Below are 22,703 nucleotides of genomic sequence, written 5' to 3'. Positions count from 1 at the left end.
AATGATAGCAGTACAATGCAAATCTTCCACAATAGATCTTATATGTTGTATGTATATTGATAACAATGATCACTTGAAAAGAAGTCCATCAAATCATTCAGTACAAATTCTTCAGTAATCATGGCATCTGCTCCAGCTCAACTTTATGATGTCTAGTCTCTACCTAAACCTTTCTAGGTTCAGTGTAGGTTTCTCTCAATATTGTGTTCACACTTCAAAGATCCTACTCACCAGTTGTCTTTCAGTCAAAAATATGTAAAAGTTTTCTATTCCATTAAAAGCCCCCTTTTCTCATAGAACTGTACTCAGCTTTGCAAGGTAAGTCAATTCTTGGTTTCAAAGCTCTCTCTTTTGTCTTTTGGAAGATTACATTCTGTAGGAAAGGATTTCTAGCAGGGCATAGCAATGCAGGCTGGCAGCCTGTGATGGTGCAAAATCAAGATTCCACAGATCTTGGCTGGGTCAGGATTCTAAGTCAGCTGGAGAGTCATGTAATTCAAGAAGATGAAAGCTTGGATGGACAGGAAATGACTGGGCTTTGTACTGATGTTACTATGCTTGCACCAGTTCTTGAAACCTTCCAACCTTCAAATAGTACTGAACCCTATGTTTCTATAACTATAGGGGATCAAATATATGATCTTTTGGTAGATACTAGAGGCAGTAAATCAGTTTTTCAAAGTCTTCCTAAAGATTGTAAAGCTGTTGGCACTATGGAAGTGATTGGAGCTACTGGAAAACCAGAGAGAGTAGCAAAATTACAACCTAAAATGATAACTTTAGGTCCTTTATCAGTGGAGCATGTATTGCTTTGTATGCCAGAATGCCCCATGAATCTTCTTGGTGGGGATTTATTGTGTAAATTGCAAGCAACAATTTAATGTACTGACACTGGGGATATATCATAAGTGTATATATGTACATATGTATAGCTTACATGTATATACTGTATATGTGTACTAGATGTATATATTATATATGTGTGTGTGTGAATTATGTACATAGGCCACTTATATCTATTGTTACATGTATTTGCATAAGTGAGTTTAATGATTGGTTTGATTTTTCAGTGTAAAACTTATGCAATGTTGTGTCTAGTGTAATTTTCAAAATTTTTCTCTAAGTTTGATGTTAATGTAGTACAATAGTAATAGAATGTTCTGTATTAGCTGATAAAAGTAGCATTTTGAGTTTGATGTTTGCATGCATTTGTATTTGCATTTTTATTTTGATGTTATTTGCTTGTTGTGCTTTTCTATTATGTTTGACCTGTATTTTGAACTTTCTAATTGTATACTTTCCCCTTTTTCCTTTCCTTGATTAAATTCCTAAAATAGGATAGTATTAGATAGGATAAGATAGTTGAGTGTAGGTTGTTTATTATTTTGGGTAGAAATTTTATTTTAGGAAATATGTAAGTATGTTAAGTGCACAAATGCCAAAATACTATTTTTAACACGATTTCAGTTTTGTGCAAAGAGGAGAATGTAAGAAAGGATTTCTAGCAGCGGATAGCAATGCAGGCTGGCAGCCTGGGATGGTGCAAAATCAAGATTCCACAGAGCTTGGCTGGGTCAGGATTCTAAGCCAGTTGGAAAATCTATCTCTCAAGCTGGGTGGCAGACTAGAAGGTATGCCTAGTGGTCTCCCTGAAGAAACCAATAGAGGAGCTGCCAAGGACTTTGGAGTATCAAATTAGGTTGAGTGAGAACCTTCTCCCTTTTGGACCTTGTGAGGACGCTACATCTTGATCCTGTGGTTTGACCCAACCAAGGACTCTGGACTTTGTGAGAATCTGGTCCTGTGTACATTACTAACTACTTGTAGTTTAGTTAAGTTAAGGTTTATTTATATTTAATACCTGGGTGGGTTATTAGTAATAGGTACTCCCCTACTCCCCTTCCAATTCCTTTATCCTTGTTTAATTAAATAGCCCCCTTTTATATATTTTGTTAGTGTTATCCCTTCTGTTACCTTTCCCTAAAACTTTTACCTATAACAATTCCAACATCTCCTTTCATTTAGAGAAGTTGCCAAACATCAGGTCATCCTCACTCTGGTACCTCGGTATTCATTACATTTGCCTTTGCTGGAGCTGGCTTTCCTGGAAGCCCTCCTTCCCATCACATGTGGCCCTGTGGATAACTTTTTATATAGGATTGGTTTCTAAAACATCACTTGCTATAGTTTTCTACTGAATTTCTTAATCATTAGTAAGTATGAGGATTTTAGGCTTTTAATAGAATAGGTACATAGAAGCTGGGCAGTCAGCCTCCAGTCAGGTAGCTTCTTATGCATAAGTCCATAAGCCATCATTCTTGGCAAATTAAAAATCCATATTCATAATTTTCCTATATATTTAGTCTCACCATCCATGACTTTTCCCAGCCCCCAACTCCATCCCACATTAGATTCTCATTAAGTTCCTTGATCTCTTTCATCAGACGTTGATCTACTTGAGATTTCCAATTGATTTGCCCTCCCTCTCAGATCCTTGTTTTCAATGTTTACCTCTTTCTTTGAATATGCCCTCTTCACCTAAAGCACTTTCAAAACATTGACATCATATTACCTCTAACATTACATTACATGACTAAAAGTCGTGATTTTTACCAGGAATTTAAAGTGCTTAGCCCTGCTAATGTTACCCAATTCATTTATCCTCCTTGCCAAATTCTTCATTCCATAATCAGTCACATTATCACATCCCTCCCTATCTCCCCAAACTTTCTCTTTAGCCATGGATTGCTCTCATCATTTGCTTTCTCCATTCCTCTTCCTTCATTGAGGAACTTCCTAGAACTGAGCAACCTTGACCTCTTATAAGTTTATGTTCTATAAGTTAGCCTAGGCAACTGCTTGACAATCCTATGATTCACCATTCAATGGTACTGAGGCTCACTTTCTCAGAATCTTTTAATTTCTTCTCCTTAATCTCTCACTATCTTCTCCTTACCCCCACCTCTCACATTTCTAACAAACAACACTTGGCTGTCTTTATTAAGAGATTAATCCTGATCCTTCATTTTCTGCTTCTTTTACAGGTCCTTTCATAAAAGCCAGGCCAGATTTCTTTATCAAACTCATTTATCAACCTCAATATGTTCTTTATCCTTCTTCTGAACCTCTTTGATCTTCTCTAGTCCTTAAATAGCATATATATATATATATATATATATATATATTCCAAAAATCTAAACCCTAGGCAAGGGAAATGGGGGTGTAGAGTTAGAAAAGTGGGCATTTGTCAATAATGCTCCAATAATTGGAACATTATTTGGATTTGGATTTCCTAGTGGGATACACAGAGCATTTGCAGCAGCCTTAACCTACAACTAAAATGTGGAACTTCAGAAGCCAGTCTCATATAGGATGGCTCAGAATAAGTCTTATGTGATGATAAAAATCTAGCTGAAAAGCCAGAAGGACTGATGATAAAAACTCAGTCAAAACTAAATGTGTACATAAAAGTTCAAGCAGGCAAATGCTAACTTTCCTCAAGTAAAGGAAAAAACTCTTGTGAGCTGGATCTGGGGAAGGAAAACTGACCATTTCCCTCTCTCCCAGCTTCTATATGTCCCTAAACACATGGTGTCTATTTATTTTCTGTTTATCCTTTCATGACCCTCAGTGGATGAATAGCTAGTAATAGAATAGGCCAGATAATAACTTTGTGAACTTCAAAAGGCTAGAAAAGCCATCAACGATTCCCTCAGCAACTAGTCTGTAGGATATGCCAAAGAAGCTGGTAACAATAAGAACTTGGGAAGAGCCACTGCAGTAGCCAAGAGACCTGCCAGACTCAGCCAAGCAATGGATTAGTCTGTTAACATAAATACCAGCCTTTGCAAGTAGTCAGCCAAATCATCAAGAGAACAACTCATCCGTTCTTTCTTTCTGAAAACCAGACTAGCTCCTCTACTTTATCTGGGTTTTAAAGAACCCTAACCTGCCATCTTGGGAATCAATACAGTGTATTGGTTCCAAGGCAGAAATGCAGTAAGAGTCAGGCAATTGTGCTTAGGTGACTTGTCCAGGGTCACACACCTAGGAAGTATCTGAATTCACATTTGAACCCAGAACCTCCCATCTCTAGGCTTGGCTCTCAGTCCACTGAACCAACTACCTCCTCTTGTCCATTTTATTTTATTTTATTTTATTTTATTTTATTTTATTTTATTTTATTTTATTTTATTTTATTTTATTTTATTTTATTTTATTTTTTAAAACCCTTACCTTCTTTCTTTGAATCAATACTGTGTACGAGTGGTAAGGGCTAGGCAATGGGGATTAAGTGATTTGCCCAGGATCACACAGCTGAGAAGTGTATGAGGCCAGATTTGAACCTAGGGCCTCCCATCTCTAGGCCTGGCTCTCAAGCCACTGAGCTACCTAGCTGTCCCTTGTCCATTTTATTTTTAAAGGCTTCTTTTTTAAAAATGTAATTTCTCCTCTGATTCTTAGATATTTATTTTGGTGTTTAATTTTTTTATTTGTTAGGGGATATTTTTAATTGAATGCTCCATTCACTGATCTCTCTCTTCTATGTTGATGAAACTATATAGAGATATCTATCTCCAGTTTTTTGCTTACATTTCAAAGCACATTGTTTCTTTGTAATTGTCTTCAATGATTTTTTTTGTTTCTATAATTTGTTCTTTGATCCATTCATTCTTTAGGATTGTGTGAATTTCTAAATAATGTTTAATCTTATCTTGAAAGATACTTTTGTGAATCTAAGTAATGTTTTGCCTTGTGATTGGTAAATAATGTTTGATATTTTTGCTTTTATGCATTTGCTTATGAAGTATTTATGCTCTAGTACAGGTCGGTTTCTGTAAAGATGCTATAAATAGCTGGAAAACATATAGATATATTCCTTTCTGCTTCAATTTATTAATGTTGAAATATTTATTTTTACCTAACTTCTAAAATTCTATTTGTGTCCTTAACTTCTTTATCGCTTATCTTTTTGCTAAATTTATCTATATCTGAGGGGGATACATTGAGATCCTGAGTTATTATAAATATATTCTTTCTTCTTATAAATTAAATTCCACTTAAATATTTAGGTACTATGCATTAAGTGTATAATAATGTAAGCATAATGTAGTCTTCTCTCTTTTAATTTATCTCTTTTAAGGTTCCAGTCACCATTTTATTGTTGCTTTATCTGAGATCATAATTAATATCTTTTCTTTTTTGAATTTAGATGAAGTACAATAGATTTTTCCTTAGTCCCTTATAATTCAAAGTGAATCTGTTTTGAGTTTATTTCAAATTTGTTCTTGTAAACTAATATTGTCAGATTATATTTTCTAATGTATTACAATAGCCACTTTAATTCTAAATGGAACTTCATCCCATTCACACTCACATTTATGATTATTCATTGTGTGTTTCCCTATGCTCTATGCTTTTTCCTTCTCTTTGCCCTGGGTCCTCTTCTTTTCAAACAGGAAGAGGATATCAAAAAAGTGTGTTCAACACTAGTGATCTATATTTGATGCAATCTACTTTCAATTTTCTATTCTTCTGTTCCCCTTGTTCAATCACAAGTTCTTATCTTTCCGCTCCCCCTTTCTAAAGATGGAGTTTATAAGAAGGCATTAAGGAAAATCTTAACCTATTTCAAACTATCACTTATTTGCCTTAAACTGTTATTGTAGTTTGTCTTTCATTTTCAAAGAGGACAAATGATATCACAAGGCAATATTTTGACTTGTACATGAATTAGATTTAAGTGAGGTTGAATTGTTCAAAGTCATTAGCATCACTTTCTCTCTCAGATTTATTGAAGGCTAGTGGCAAGAGAAAAGTCAGGAAGACTAGTGACGACCTGGGATGTGGTAGGCAAACTTGTATCTTCAATGTTTAAACAAACTCTAAGCACTCTACAGTACTTGCTTCAGACTCTTTAATGGCTGTTGGAACAAGTTTTTTCTCATCCACCCATCTCACCAGGGAAGTCTTCACATGCTTTATTTAGGTAGACATCTCCCTAACTTACCTATGAGCTTGTGGTCCATTGATTACCCTCAACTTGGTTTAGCCTATCTGCTGACCTAAGTAAAAAATGAAAATATTCTTTCTCCTCTTCCTTCCTCTTGTACGATAGCCACCATGTTCTTAGGTTTTCAGAACACTGTTATCATGTTTTAATTAAGCTTTATGGACTAGACTGAGAACATTAACATTAATTGCACTATATATTCAGAGTTACAAAGAATTGATTTGCAAAAGCGCTTTTGGAACAAAAGACTAAATTAGTAAGTAAGGATTTCTTATCCTTCCTTTAAATTGTACTTGTACTGTCACTTCTACAAAGTGTTTTCTAATTAATCCCATGCTATAGAACTCTTTTCCTTTCCTCTGAATTCTCACTATTTTTATATGCATAGTACAAATGTACATTTCCTATATAGAGACATATATCCAAATAATAATGTATCTTTTTAAAACAAGGTTTTATTTGCCCAACCACAATTCTAACCACATACTAATTGCTTGATAATATTTGCTTAACTGAAATAAATTAAACTCAACCATTTCTGGATGCTGTTGTCTACATAGCCCCCAAAATACTTTACAGACAGAGTTCTTCACAGGTATTCCATCAATGTTGATTTAAACTATAACTGTAACTATAAACTATAAACAAATGCCTTTATGTGTCTTCCACTGTGTTAAGACATTTTGAGAGAAGTGAAAAAAGCATAAGTCCTAGTCTTTGCCTTAATGGAGTTAATTTATATGTCAGGAAGACAAGAAAAATGAAGCATTTGTGGGAGAATATAAACTAAATAATAATATTGGTAATATCAGAAAACAACATATGATTATCTACCAAATTAATTATATGGCTAATAAATGTTGAAAAAGTAGTTAACTGTTGAGTTATAGGAAATTGTTGTAGGTTGGAGTAGTAAAAAAAAGAGATTTCATGGAAGAGATAGTAATCTATGAAATTTGATACTTTCTTTTATTTTAAAAAATGAAATTATAGGTTTGCCATTAGATTCTAAATAATCTAAAAAGATAAATATTTATTAAGTATTGATGTTTAGTAGAATGCTATATATATATATTTTTAATTAAAAGGGATTGACTAATTATAATAGTATGGATAGCATATGAATAAGGATCCCCAATATGTGTCAAAGGGATTATAAACAGTAAAACAGACATCTACTTCAAGTTTTCTGATCCTCCAGCTTTAAAAAGTCTTCATTTTATCTTGCCAGGTCTTGATGCCTCCTAATTTTTTTTATTATACATTATCAGTAACCTTTATAACTCACTCAGAATTCTCTCAGAATTCCCTTGGATATGTCAACCTTCTCCTTAAAACAACATCACTCTAGGAAGAAGAACTATTACAGTTCCTATTGTTTCTAAATATTTTCTGATATGATACCTTTTTAAAATTTCTCCTCTGCTTCCAGGGTAGGGCTGCCATATATGCAAAAAAAAGAGCTACAGCTTATTAAACTGATTGTTGAACAACTGAAATAAGGAGAATATGTTGCTTACACATACTGGACACCTTTACAAGAACTGAAGAGGTTTTATTTTTACAATGTGTACTAATCCACTATTCATTCATTTACATTTTCACACAGTTGCTATTCCTGCCTCTGTTCCAATTTTTGTGAGAGGCTAGGAAAGAAACTCTAAGTATTAAATATTGCATGCTGTTTAGAATGACTATAAATAGCACCATTGATTCAAAGAACACACCTATAAACCCAGAAAAAATATCACACTCAAGCAAAGATTAATATTTGATCCAATATATATCTATATATCTATATCTATATATTTGAAGAGTCAAGAGTAAGAAAAAGTCTTAAGATCTCAAACAATTTTTGATTGTGGTTAATAGATAATAAATCTCCACAATTCATTTGTAAAGTCAGACTGTTGAATCACCTTAAATTTTTTCCTAGATCAAAGAACAGAAGGGAAGGCCAAGAAAGGTTACATAGTTATATGCCCAAGGCCACTGATTGAGCTATTATTCCCAATTTTATCTCAAAAATTCCTAAATGGCAGCCTTATGCTCCCTCCAGTAAATTATGTTGCTTTAATGATTTCTCAGAAGGTTACTTTTGGAGAAGCACAAAAAAATCCATGTCCTACAAATGTATAAAAAGACAATTTAGAGCCATTCATCTCATTGCTCAGTGATCTAAGATTCCTTTCACATTCAAGAGGTACCCTTACTACTTCAAAACTTGCTTTCATATATCCTGTCAATCATTTTAAGAGATTTCATCTGCCTGCTGGACAACAAGAACATGTTTTTATGTCTACAGACTCCTTGAGGGCAATAATCATGGGTTCTCTAGCACAGTACTTTGAAGACATTGAGTCCTTGATAAATGTTTTATGGCTTAATTTTTATTCTATAGATGACTTCAATATTTTTGAAGGAATAGAAACTATACTTCACAGGGCTGTTGTGAAGCAACTTAACATGCTGCCTAAACATGAACTGTAAACACTAGTTATGCAATAATTGTTTTGTACTATATAAATGACTATAGTTGGGAATGCCTTTGATGAAATGCAAAATTATACTAAAATGGCTATAACATATAATTATACTTCTGAAGAAGAGAAATGTGATAGCTTAAGATAACAGAATACTGATAAATTCTATTAAAGTAGAATAGCATGGAAAGATTTATATGAACTGATTGATGCTAAAGGAAATAAGCAGACCAAGGAAAACAATATACATAATGACTATATTAATGTATATGGAAACAAAAACAGCAACATATTAGAACTAAAGTCTAAGAAATTATGCTGGCCAGCATGGTCCTCGAAAAAATGTTCTGCTTTGCTGAGGTGGGAAACTACAAATCCTTATCCATATCCTGCCTGGATTGGAAACTGGGCCAGAAGACTCCTAGTTCAATATGGATTCAAATTGGCAGGGTTACTAGGTTTCTCAGCCTTTGTAGAATCTAACTCTCACTTGTATATATCTCTGGCTAAGATGTTCTCTGGCTCACAGAATATTTAACAATCCATGCTTCCTTTTATGTTACCTTATAAAGACTTAGAGGCAGCTAGGTAGCTCAGTGGATAAAGCATTCACCTGGAATCAAGAAGACCAGCCTCAGATACCTAGTAGCTATGTGATTCTAAGCAAGTCACTTAACTTCTCTTGGTCTTAATCCACTCAAGAAGGAAATTGCAAACAACTCTAATATCTTTACCAAGAAATCCTCTCCAATGACATTGGCATACTATTGTCCATGGGATCAGAGAGAATTAGAAACAACTGGACAGCCTAAAGACCTTGAATTAACCACCTGCATTCTTCTGAGAATGTCTCAATGACTTCCCACCTTCCTAAAGTATAAGCTACACCCCCAACTCCCTAGAAAGAAAATCATTCCTTAGAAGGTATCCACAAATATCTTCCTAGGACATCAAGTTTTTTACATGGACTCTTTCTGTCTTCCCTTGTAAGCTTCAGTGATTTCAGTTCTGTCAATGTTAACTGGTTCTTAATCAGCTCTTTTTGGCTCATGTTGGTTTCCCTGAAGCAGTTAAAATATGTTCACTAAAGCTGGATCAACCCTTTAAGTAAGATTTTGCCTCTTAAGTCATTGCCCTTGACTAGAACTACATCCTGTATTGCCTCTAGTATGGCTAATCATCATGAGGCCAAGTTACCATTATCTTTGACACTTACTTAGCCATGCTGTTTGTTTTCTGAAAGGGCTTCCCCAAAACTGAACTCTTCCTATATCAAAAGCTATGATTCTACTACCATCTGCCATTGGTCCTCTTTTGGTCTTCACCCTGTTAGTGAAGTGGAGCTGGTAGGCAAGTAATGATCTCAATGAATGCTCAGTGTTTCAGGGACCAGATCTAACTCTATCCCTCAGATATTAGGCAATGATCCATTCACAAGGACACCTCTGTTCTCTACTTCACTATCAAGTTGGCCTTTTTTAATAATTCAAATTAAATATATATACTTAACAAATATAGTAATAACAAAAAACAATTCCCACTATCAGTAAGAGGATTGTTTCCCATACAAACTTTTAAAAATATCTTACAAAAATGTTAGATAAAGACATACCTCTTCTAATTGGCAGGCTTTGATGACACTTCTATATCGGTATTCATCATAAGAAACACCAAAAATAATGTTTTCTTTAATAGTACCAGGCATGATCCAAGAGAACTGAGAACAAAAGGAAATCCTTCCGCTGTGCTTAATTTTGCCCTCTGAAGGTTCCAATTCTCCCATGATCATCATTAAAAGTGAAGTCTGAAAAATGAAAATCAGTGGCATTAAACTGAGACAGATGATTAAATACTTTATTGATAAAGTCCTCCTAAAGAGACTATAGACTTCATTCCTCATCCCCAGGATAGCATAGATCTACATTATCCCAAACAAGAATATTGGATGAATGGTTGAATGGCTGAAAAAGCATGCTTAAGTGTTTGTTATGGACAAAACTCCAGATCTGAGAAACAAAAAAGCAGAGTGGAGAGAGGGCCTGCTTTGGAGTGAGGAGACTAAGGTTGGAATCACTTCTCAGACATCTAGCTGTGGGATACTATATAAGTCACTAAATCTTTCAGAGCCCCAATGTTTTCATCTGTGAAAAGGGAATATTTGCTACTTACTTTATAGGGTTGTTGTGAGGAAAGTGCTATATGAAAATGAGCTATTGTTTATTTAAAGAACTTTCAAGACAATAAATATAACTGGAGAGAAAAGGGGAAAGGAAGGAGGGAGAGGGAGAGGGAGAGGAGCAGAAAGGAATGAGAGGGGAAGGGGAATGAGGGGGGGAGAGAGAGAGAGAGAGAGAGAGAGAAGAGAGAGGAGAGAGAGAGAGAGAGAGAGAGAGAGAGAGAGAGAGAGAGAGAGAGAAAGAGAAAGAGAGAGAGAGAGAGAGAGAGAGAGAGAGAGAGAGAGAGAGAGAGAGAGAGAGAGAGAGAGAGAGAGAGAGAGAGAGAGAGAGAGAGAGAGAGAGAGAAAGAATTGTATATTGGAGAATGGGTGTTGGAGCCAGGACAACCTGAGTTCAAGACTCCCTTCTGACTCATACTAGCTGTGTGACTCTGGGGGAGGCACTTGACTTCTCAATTTTCAAAGCAACTCTGACTAGAAGTTTCAAAGAAGGTGTCAACTTGAATTGGTAGAGGGAGTTTCTTCATCCAAGAATTTCCTATAATAGCTTTTTAGGAGCATTTTTTCATATCTTTTTTCTGATGACCAATAAAATAAAATAAAATGCTCTCTTGATTAGTTCCTCCTCTCCTTGATTAGTGCCTCTTCTCGTACGGAACCTTGGCAGATCCTATTTCTAAGACCTAGGTGGATTATTTGTAGGAAATGCCTGTCAGCTAGTGCTTTGGCCTTTCCCACTGTCATTCTTGCAATTCACATTTATCAGTTTATCATTTCTTGAAAGAATTGCCAGCGATTTAAATGAGGACAGGTCTAATAATTCAAAGGAAATCAGTAACTAGTAGCAACTCCTTTTGTGTACCATGACTGTTAATATAATTCAGAAGTAACAAAAAGAAAAACTTTATATGAAACACACTAACAACATTCTTGTTTGCAAACTTTCTTTTGGAATTATCTTTTCCTTGAAGCAACCTATATTTCTTCCATCACAATTTCCTCTTAAACAATGGCTATAGCTAGTGAAAAAAAAATCAAGAAAACACTTGGACAAAAAAAGAGAGGGGTAAAACAATGTACAGGGGAAATTATTTAGTAGGAAGGAAAATCTCATTGGTTCTTTCCTTATAAAATCCACATTATGGAGCAGAAAAATATCATTAAAGAGAATACTATAAAATTATATGGTTTTGAGTTAATTATATTGTATTGAGTTAAATAATGACAAACCAAATACAATCATTCAAACATTTTTGTGAGATTTATTTCCCATGTATCAGATAACAAATTCCTGAAAATACTACTAACAAGATTAGATATGTGTAAGTAATTGTCCTTTAAAAAAAATCATTGAGAGCCTTTTTACTTTCTAACTTAATTAAGTTTTAACTATCATTTCTATAAAATGTTTATTTGCTCCCGGAACAATGCCCTTTCATGGGAAAACAATAGCTTAAAAGCTGTTATAAAGTCACTTAATCTTCCCTTACATGCTTTTATCATGTATAAAATCTGAATAATCAGAGAAAAGAATTGATCCTCTAATTGAAGCCCTTTAGAGAAAGGAAGCAATATTGCTTCATAGCCCACTCCAATGTTCAATATGTCTCACTATTAAGAAATTCCTTCTTAAAGTCTAACTTAAATCTGTCATGAATTTTAAGTCTAATTTCACTAATTCTAGCCTGAGCTATGGGGAGCTATTGTTCATCAACCTCTGCAATAATGTGGATGCTTTCTCTATTGGATGCTTTTCCTTTGACTTCTCCCAAAGATTCAACATTCCTTGACACCTTCTCTAATGAAGGTTTTCTGTTCTCCACCAATATATTTTTCCCTTCTCACTCTTAAGCTACAGGACCACAGCACTATCTCCTCAACCTTCTTTTCTCTTTTTCTCTCTACCTTCCCTATTTACCTATGTTGGTTCTTTTTCTTTTAAGTGCTACCTGTTCCATAAAACCTTTCTTGATTTTTCTCCTTATTCCCAAGTTGAAACCAGGTTCACCTTCAAATTTTCTAAAAGTACTTGGTCTGCCTTTATCACACTCCATCTTTTATTATACTTATTTCTCTATGTGACATATCAATCACTCTAATGAGATTGCAAATTCCAGGAAGGCAGGTAATGTGTAATTTTTCATCTTTATGCCTCCAATAGTGTGTGCCTTCACATGGCATATATTTAATAAGCATTTATTGAGTCAAATAGGATTAAAATATGACCAGTATTAAAGACACTCCAGACTCCTCTCTAGACTAACAAATGTGGATCCATTAACTCTTCTTTTCTAATATCTTAAATCATGTTTTTTTACATATCATAAATTTATCTTTTTATACATTATGTATAAAGACTATATTACTTCTAACAACTCCTGAATGCTAGAGAAAAAAATCTAAAAAGTCTTATCAGCACTGTGAAAATTAACTTCTCTATCTTGTTCCTATTTTTTCTATAGTTTATTAGAGGGGAATAAATTCCATGAACTTTGTAAGGCTGCTTAATTTGATGAAATAAATGAAAAATTATTGCTTATATAATAGAAGAAATGAACATTTTAATATAGTTCATAAATTAACCATTGAATCAATGCATGTAACATGCTTTGCAAACCATAATGATGTCTGCATATATGTACATATGCACACACATACAAAATTTCATCAAAGTTTTAGTCCAATATTAATGAATTAAAGCTTAAGATTTATTAAGACTTTTGAGACACCCTGTATACACATACATGCACATATTTGTGTATGTATATGTATGTGTATGGATATACATGTTTACCTATTTATGTGTGTATACACATATAAATATATATCAGTCTTAAAAAAAAACTAGACTGATAAGTTATGGGAAACTATCTATATGGAAACTTTCTCCACTTAATGCCACCTATTGAAGTGACTCATCCACAGTCACCCAGCAAGTATCAAAGGCTATATCTGAACCTAAGACATATATTCTAAGCATGATCATATATCCATCTCACCCCATCTGGAAAAGCATCATCAAACCACCATTATTTTTATTGAGTTTAAAAATTTTGGCAAATTCTGTCAAAATGCAGATGGTGCCCCAATTCATTCCTGTAACAGTTTTTTTTTCCTTGAGGGTCTATTATGCAACCCACAAATATTAGGTAGCAGCTAGGTATCACAATAGCTAGAGTAACAGGGTTGGAGTCAAGAAGACCCAAGTTCAAATCTAGCCACAGACACTTAACTAACTCTGTGACCCTGGACAAACAACTTAATTTTATTTGCTCTGCTTCCTCATCTGCAAAATAAGCTGGAGAAGGAAATGGCAAACCACTCTAGTATCTTTGCCAAGAAAAATTCAAATGGGATTACAAATAGTTAGACATGAATGAAATAATTAAACAACCACCACCACCATCATGGCAGACAGTTGCTGTACAGGAAGCAAAGAAGTACAAGATAGAATCACTCTTGGCGTGGACTCCAGTTGATACCCTACTTTCTAATAATGTATAAATTTAGAAAAATATTCTGATAATCTTTATATTTGTGTCTCCCACAAGAACTTAAATTACTTCACCACTCATCATTACAAAAGAAAAATTAAATTTAAATGTTCCACTACAAACTGTTTTATATATTAAATTATAACACATCCTAGAGCCATATACTCACTAGAAAAAGAAGAAGGAAATGTTAAGGCAATCCTTGAGTTGCAACTATAAATAGATATAGCACAAATGTATAAATAATATTCATAGCTTACATAAATAAAGTGGAATACCTTGCCTGCCCCAGTAGATCCAGCAACAGCCAACAATTGTCCCTTTTCTATCTTGAAACTGATATTTTTAAGGACAGGAGTACCAAGAAGTGAGAAGTTGCTAAAGAAGAGGCCATTATCACCACTGGAAATTTTCACATCACTATTATTCTGTTTTGCCTTTACAAATAATTCTCCAAATCCCTGGAAAAGAATAAACAGAAAATAAACCACAGGCATATCTGCTAATTATCTTAGCTTTAAATTAAATGCTTCATAAGAGTATGATTTTGTAAGTGCGAGTACTCACTACATTTGTGCAGATTGACACTTTTTCATAGATAATACTCCATGTGTTACAGTGCCACCTTTACCCTCCAAAATCGCCTCATTACCAACAACTAAGCAATGAACCTTTCCAATCTAAAGTAGTTCAAACAGTGATTGACACCAGTCTTCCCCAAAGCTTAAAATCTAGACTTTTTCAGATTCATAGGACATATAATGACATGTGATTTCCCAGAACTCAGGGACTTTGGTGAGCTGCCACAGTAACATGTAAGAAAGGATCCTATGTCCTTTTACAATTTTTAAATTATTCTTAACTAGATTGTCAAGCAATTGAAAATGATTTTCTCTAAAATATTCATCTACATACAATGTAAGGGAATTCTACTCATAAAAACATCTCTTTGAGGAACTCAAAACACTAAAAATATATATCTTTTTAGAAAGAGCCTAGTTATCCTAGGCTCTCCACAAGGTAGAGCTGAAGGGAAGTAACACTATACCCAGACCAACCTGGAACAAATCAAGAGTAAATGAATGAAGATTGACCATATCTGGCAGTTCCCTGACACACACCTGGTTCCTTTGAACTTCTAGAGGGAGCTTCATATACACACAGTTAAGATAAAATAGCTGACTTTCCCTTGGGTGCCTCACTTCTAACTACATTCTTTAGATGATAGATACCAAGGAATTGAGGAGCTAAGGGAAAGAATCTATCTTTTTTACAGGTTGGAATAGGATTTGGAACTTCTAGTCATAATGAGAAATACATGGCCTAAGCTGATCTTTAAATCAATCTATACATTTTCAATAGATAAATAAAAATGAGAGGATAGGGGGTAAGGGGGGGAGGAGGCACAGGTGATTCAGAGGCTAATAGGTTCCAGCCTAATCCTAGATGAGTAAAATAACTGAAATGATGACAAAAGGTATTTTTTTTCTTGCTCTCTTTCCTGCTTTATTTCTGGCTCATATTCTCTAGGCAAACCAAATCTAAATGACAAGAAAATACATTGCACAAATAAATGAAGCTCTGAAAGAGAAAGTTCCTGACACTATTCTTCACTGAGACAAAAAATATTCTGTAACAGAAAATACAAAATGCTATTTAAGGGATCAAAAAACACTAACAAATAATAGCAAAATTTCCAAATTGAATAAAAGCAAAGGATTAGAGTATTTAAAAAGCCATTATTTTGAGCATTTTTATGGTGTGGGGCAAAATGTAAGGGAATGGGAACAAAGTCATGGCTTTTATTTTAGAGTCTACTACTTGGCCATGGGATCTTGAACAAGGAATATCAGCTTTGCAATTTCCTTTGTCTACAAACAACATGTAACATGTTTTTGACATTTTTAAGCTGTAAGGTTTTTTAATTCAAAAAAATTAGGGGAGTTGGTTAATTTCACTTCTAAAATTATATTATGGTTATAGTCCTGCCATCTTACAGTATAAATACAAAATCTCAAAGATCAAAATGTTTAAGTATTTGAAGCAAATAAGTTGAAAAATGATTATTTGTTGTTTTTGTTTTTGAATCCTGACCTCATCCCAGAATGCTGTTATATTTTCCATCATAACTTCTGTGGTTGTTAAGTTATATTCCAATGTTTTGTATTCTTCTTTTTGTAAGAAATCCTGTTTATAAAAGAAAACAGAAACAGTAAGCAAATGACCAAAACCAACAATAACAGAGGCCTACCTATTTCCAATACATAATTATATAAGATCCTTATATAGATACTATAATTTGAGACTGAAGCTTCTTAAATATTATTGCCCTTTCAGAACCTCAATAGCTAAATAGTTAAACCCATATTGCACAATTTTGATATGAAATATTAAATTATGGGAAAACCTTACTTAAGCCTAAGAAATTGTCAGTAAAATACATTTTTGTTTGTTTACAAGGAATGGGTTCTTCTTTGATATATACACATCCCACAATGATTGACTATCTGAGGAAGCCAGCTCTACCCAGATGTTTTTAACCTTTATTTTTTCATGGATTCAATGGGCAATCTGGTGAAGCCTATGCATCCCTTCTCCAAAGAATGTTTTAAATGCATAAAGTAAAATATAGAGATTACAAAGGAAGCAATTTGCAATTACAAAAAAATGCTAACAGTCACAGAGTCCAGTTTAAGAAACCATGCTCTATTAGGTTGTCAGAGCTGAGGATGGAACACTGAAGAGGCAGAGAACCTGATTCCAGGAGTGGCCACCCCAGGAGACTATCCTGAGTCAGAAAACTACAGATATGACAGCACAGATGATTTTCCTGACTAAAAGTAATTGTATTGTTCCCATCTTCCAAGAAAAACAAAATTCATCACTCAGGAATTAATAGAAATCTCTTCATCCTCCAGCCACGACACTCAGACATTGGAAGTACCCTTAGCCCCTATGATTTTTCCTCTTAAATGGGTGACTTCTCTAAGGACCTCCATTTAAGAAGGATTCTCAGGCCTTCCATGTCTCATTCCTCTTCAGGCTCTCTCTGATTGTACTACAGCCATCTTGCCATGTACTGTGTACTACTGTAGGGATCTCTAGCTCCTAAAACCCACTCCCCAAGTCCATTTTCAGCTTTCTTTTATGTGTTATCTTCCTCCTTTAGAATGTAAGCTCCTTGAAGGCAGGGAATGTCTTTCATTCTGCTTATATTTGTTTCCAGTTTTTAAAATGGTCCCTGGCATATCTTGCTATTCAATCATTATCTTCCTAATTCCATATGAAGTCACAGAAATTGTCATCTCTCTGTGCATTTATTTATAGCTAATGAAAGACAGTGTGATTCAGATGAAAGTACATTAGATTTGGAATCATAGGACCTAGATTTGAATCCTGGCTTTCCTATTTACTGCCCATGTGAAGTTGGGGTCACTTAATTTCTCTAGGATTGAGACTCCCTGCCTGAAAGATGAAGAGATTGAATTAGATGACCTCTAAAAAAATCTATTTAAAAAAAAACTTCTTGGTCACATGGTTTGATGGGGATATGACTGGGGATGTAGATTCTAAATGATCAGTCTAGTGCAAATATTAATAATATGGAAATGGGTCTTGACCAATGACACATGTAAAGCCCAATGGACTTGCTCATTGACTATGGGAGGGGGGTGAAAGGAGGGGAGGGAAAGAACATGAATCATGTAACCATGGGAAAATATTCAAAATTAATTAATTTAATTGATTAATTTAATTTTTAAAAAATCTACTCAACACTGTGCTTAGCAAAGTGCCTGGCACATAGTAGGAGTTTAATAAATATTTACTGATTGTCTAAGTCTATGATGCAATGAAACTAGAAAGAAGTCAATTGTGTATTTTAAAAGTTAAAAATTTATTACATGTGTACTTTAAAACTTCTCTCAAAAGGTGTCAATTGTGCCATCAATGCTGGCTTATGTGAATAATTTGACTTGATGTACAAGGCCATTTTGACTCAAACTTAATCCTTTCCAACAATATTATTTAGGAACATTTTAACAGAGGTTGTGGCAGGTAAAATTATGTCTTTTTCTAGTTATTTTGCCACCAATCTGTGTAAAAATTAATAACTCCATGAGGATCCACAGAAAAGTCTGTAGATTGATAAAATAGCAATCCCTAAACCACTCTGCATCAGTCAAGATTTCCAATAGCCCTTTGTGCAGAAAAACTCACCGCTATTAAGAACAAAGGTGATGAAAGGCTCATGGCCAAAGATGCCCAATTAGTAAGACAGATCCACTAAGCAAGTTTAGAAATGCCCAGAAAGTACTGCACATGTAGTTGTTATACACTACCTGTATTTTGTTTATTGCTCCAAGAGAATCATACCAGGTTTGTACAGCCCAGGGAAACTGCCGAGTTACTGCCATTCGAAGAACAATACAGAATGAGATGGTTGTAAATATTTTTCGCAGGATAATTCCTTTCATCAAGGCATAAGGAAGCACAGCTAGAAATACAACAAAGAAACCTGAGAAGAAGAAGGCTGAGCTATTGAAGTATCTCACATATGCGGCTTTTCGGGTCAATTTCAGTTCAGTTCTGTAAAAACAAAACAAAATAAAATGAATTTGGGGTAGTATTTCAGAGTTGCAAATTTTTCGCATCTTGGAATTTAATCTCAGAATGTTATATTTTTTCAAATCATCACAGTGTCTACTACATTGTAGGAGTTTGATCAAAATCTTATTCAACTGAGTAGACAATTGGTGAAAGGAAGTAGTCATATCCCCAAATATTTCTGAAAATCAAAGAGGAAGCATAATTTATACAAAGAATGCTATTCTTAATCTAAAACTCAATTCAATTAAACAGAATTTCATAAACAAAATTCATCACACATTTACCATGCAGTGAATTGAGGTTAAATATAAAAATAAACCTCTCCAGTTTCACATAAACAATTGGTACACAAGCTAATATTTCTACCTTTTATTTTGTTTTATTTTTTTGACACACTCATTTTTAGAAGCAATGATACTTAAATAATTGTGACTTAGGTTCATATCATCAGATATATCTCATCTAAATTGCTCGACCGTTTCAAAGAAGCTTCAAAGTAGAAGTGTTGTATCGCTGGAAAGTAAATCTGGCCTAATATTGTCAACTATGTAACTACTCTTCTTAGAAAGGAAAGTTTTCATATTAAGAAAAACAATTTCTTTAATTCTGTTCACTATTAGTATTCTCTTTTATTCTAACACTCTATTTTGAGATAGTCTCCAGATACCCTCCAAAATATGGCTTTGAATTATAAATGAAACTTAAGCACAGGGCTACTATACACAACAGATAATAATTTTTTTTATTTACCCTGAAACTGTCACAGATGAAAATGTAAATAAATGTAGAGCTTGGATAATAAAAAGGTATATTAAATAGATAAATTTGGCATGTTAAGAGTACATCCTTAATTAATTTAAATTAATCTAAAGATGATAATTACAAGGATAATTATTGTGGTTTCCCATAATACATCACTTTTATTCATTGACAGAGATATGATAATTGACTTGATCATGTACTGGTCTGACTTTTTGAAACACTTGTAACTAAACATAATTTTAAAAAATAAATTATATATGTAATTGAGGAAAATTTCAATGTATAACTTTTTCCAGAAAGTTTTAAGAAGAAAGTCATTGATACCATGTTAATAAAGATATTTGCATTTACTTATGACTCAATAATTTTCATATACAAAAATAAAATTTTGTTTAAATATTGTCAACATTTTTTACAATACTAGATGGATTTTAAGATATTTTAGTTCACTTTCTAAGCTATCTTTTGCTAAGTTAATTTTCTATCTCCCCAAAGTCTTTTAGTACTCTTACTCAGAGAACAATTTGAATATTTATACATTAGAGATGTTCTAGAAGGTATTGGAATAAATGTCATAGAACTCTAAGTTAAGACGTGAAGAGAAAAAGACAGTACTAATAAAAAGTATCTCAACGCTGAGTTCAACTTTTGGATCCATATTGCTCAGTTCCCACAAGAACCTACCCCACCCAGCCCTGGTATAAAGAAAGAATTTTGAGTCTAGTGTCATGTGGCAGGTGGAAATAAAGGAGAAGAGAAGTCAGGAAGACAATGACTACAGGATATTTTTAAGGAGTGCATAGAAAGAATATGAAAAGAAGAAGAGAGAAGAATGGGTGGGGAAAGGAAGAAAGAGGAGAAGGGGTAGGGGTAGGGAAAAAAAGAAGGAACAATGAAGGGGAAAGCACAGGTAATTTTGAAAAGATAACCAAAAGAAGAAGGGAGACAAAATTTTTAAAGATTATTCTCCAATGAGTAGTATTTTCATTGAAATCTGCTTATTACATATGAGTCATAAAAATACTTTATCAGTATCTTTTGAAACTAGAAAGTGATTTTATGACAGAAGTGCCATAAAATAATAATTGTGCTTTGGAGCTCTCTGGCACTAAGGCTGAGTTTAATCATTCTACTGCCCTTCACCAGAGCAATTTCTCTCAGAACATTTTATTTGATCTCTCTGGTACATGCCAACTATTTCCCATACTTACGTCAGTTCAAAACATGCCTTCCGTCAGTAATTTCCAACCTTTTCAAGCAACAATTTCATGCCAGATTAAGGAACAAGATTCTATAAGCCACAACTAAGCATTTACTTTGCCAAAAAGAGTCAGACAACTGAAATGACTGAACAACTACAACAAGCATTTACTATTAGAACTGTGCAAACATCAATTGATAGTGGAAAGGATGAGTTCCACACGATTATAGAAATAAAGCTGGAAGGATCCAACCCTCTCATTTTATAGATGAAGAACTGAGGCCTACAGAATGATTTTTCCAAGGTCATATAGCTAGCAAGAATTTGAAGATTTTGAACCTGTCTTCTTGACTGGTAGACCTAGCACTCTATTCACCACAACATACTATTTCATCTTTGGTACTAGAGGGAGAAATAATCAAAGCCAGCAGTAGGGATCATCTAGCTGGAATTTATCTTTGAGATATGAGAAAAAGTATAGCTAATAGCCAGTAACCATGCTAACAATTCCAGCACTAATATATCCAACAGTAATGAAGATCGTGATTGCCTAATCATTGTTACTTCCACAAACAATTCCTAAGGCCTAAACAAACTGCTATGGTATTATAAACCTTTTTGGATGGTGGTGAGAAAAATTCTGTGGCTTTCCTGGATTTTTTCTTAAATGGCATAATAAAGGGAAATGACCAATAACCATGTTTGGGAAATAGTACACTTTTACTCCTTTTATTTACATGGCAGAGGACTTAACATTTCACCTTTTCTTTCTTGTTGTTCTAATCACACACCTGGAGTTTAGTTTTCATTCCCATCTAGGTGAATCAGCCCCTTGAATTCCAGGTAACCCATATTTAGCCCATCCAAGAAAATATTTTTCTTTTGGCCTATTTTTCCCTTTGAATTTTTGATGCAATATAGTGCCTTAAATCATTGGTCTCTTTTCACCAATTTTCCTGAATCAATAAGTCTCCCATCATTCAATTGCCTAATTTTTAAAAAAATTTCAAATTCCTAACATTTAAGGAACAAGGCCTTTGAATAAGGGAAATTGACCTAATATGGCTTGGAAAATATACTGGATTAATTTTTTGCCAAGGGTTGGTTCAACAATCACTCCACAGTCTGTACTGTATGTCTTCCCTGGATGTAATCTTGAATGATCAAAGCAAGAAAGTTATTTGAGGTGAAGCCAGAGAGGAGCCCAAATGCTAAGTACAAGTGAGTTTTGTTTTGTTTTGTTTTGTTTCATTTTTTTATGAAGTACTACAAGTGGATGGGCAATGTGGTATAGTGTATTGAACTTTGGCCTTGAAGACAAGTTCAAGTCCTACCTATGACACACACTAGCTTTTTGATCCTGGGCAGAGGAGATAAACTGAGATTAAAGACTATTCTTGTAGAAAATGAGATTTTAACTGAAACTTTGAGGAAGCTAGGAGGGACTAAAGATTAGGAAGAATTCCACTGTGGAAAAGCCAGTGAACAAGCCTAGAGATAGCGTACCCTATGTGAGAAATAGCAAGGAAGCCAGTATTACTGGATCATGAAGTATATAGGGATAGTAAGATATTGTTTATCCTTCATTTTTGAAGAGGATCAGTGACATCACAGGGTGAAGTTTTAACTTGTGTATGAATTGGATTTAAGTAAAGCAGTTGCAGTCATTAGCCTCATCTTTCTTCTAGAATCATCCAAGTCCAGTGGCATGACAAAATTCAGGATACTTAGGGTAGATAACCCCTAACTCACCAAAGGGTTTGTGGCTCATTGGTTACCCTCAACCTGGTTTAGCCCATCTACCAAAATGGTTTGCAGGGGTGTAGTCACTGCACATGCTATAGCTTCTTGGAGCCAAAGGTAAAAGTTGGGTGAAAGATAGACAACAAAAGAGAATGAATAGCTCTGAAGAGAACTTGGCAAGCCCTCATACTATAGGTGCTAGTTATTCTTGAATACCTATATA

At 34.3% G+C, this 22,703-nt stretch overlaps 1 protein-coding gene across 1 annotated transcript in view; it reads right to left on the bottom strand.

Annotated features, from left to right (window-relative positions):
* The window catches only part of CFTR (CF transmembrane conductance regulator), a 204,836-nt gene that overhangs the window by 119,563 nt on the left and 62,570 nt on the right, over positions 1–22,703 (bottom strand). The window contains exons 8-11 of the mRNA XM_056799582.1: positions 18,507–18,753; positions 16,261–16,353; positions 14,445–14,627; positions 10,109–10,300 (exon numbers count right to left, since the gene is read on the bottom strand). Of these exons, the coding sequence (XP_056655560.1) occupies positions 10,109–10,300; positions 14,445–14,627; positions 16,261–16,353; positions 18,507–18,753 (715 nt within the window). The remainder of the gene's footprint in view (positions 1–10,108; positions 10,301–14,444; positions 14,628–16,260; positions 16,354–18,506; positions 18,754–22,703) is intronic.

Source organism: Monodelphis domestica, chromosome 5 (genome assembly GCF_027887165.1).
Source record: "Monodelphis domestica isolate mMonDom1 chromosome 5, mMonDom1.pri, whole genome shotgun sequence".
NCBI lineage: Eukaryota > Metazoa > Chordata > Mammalia > Didelphimorphia > Didelphidae > Monodelphis > Monodelphis domestica.
Note: the sequence above shows the minus strand (reverse complement) of the source record. Positions and strands in the feature narration are given on the sequence as shown.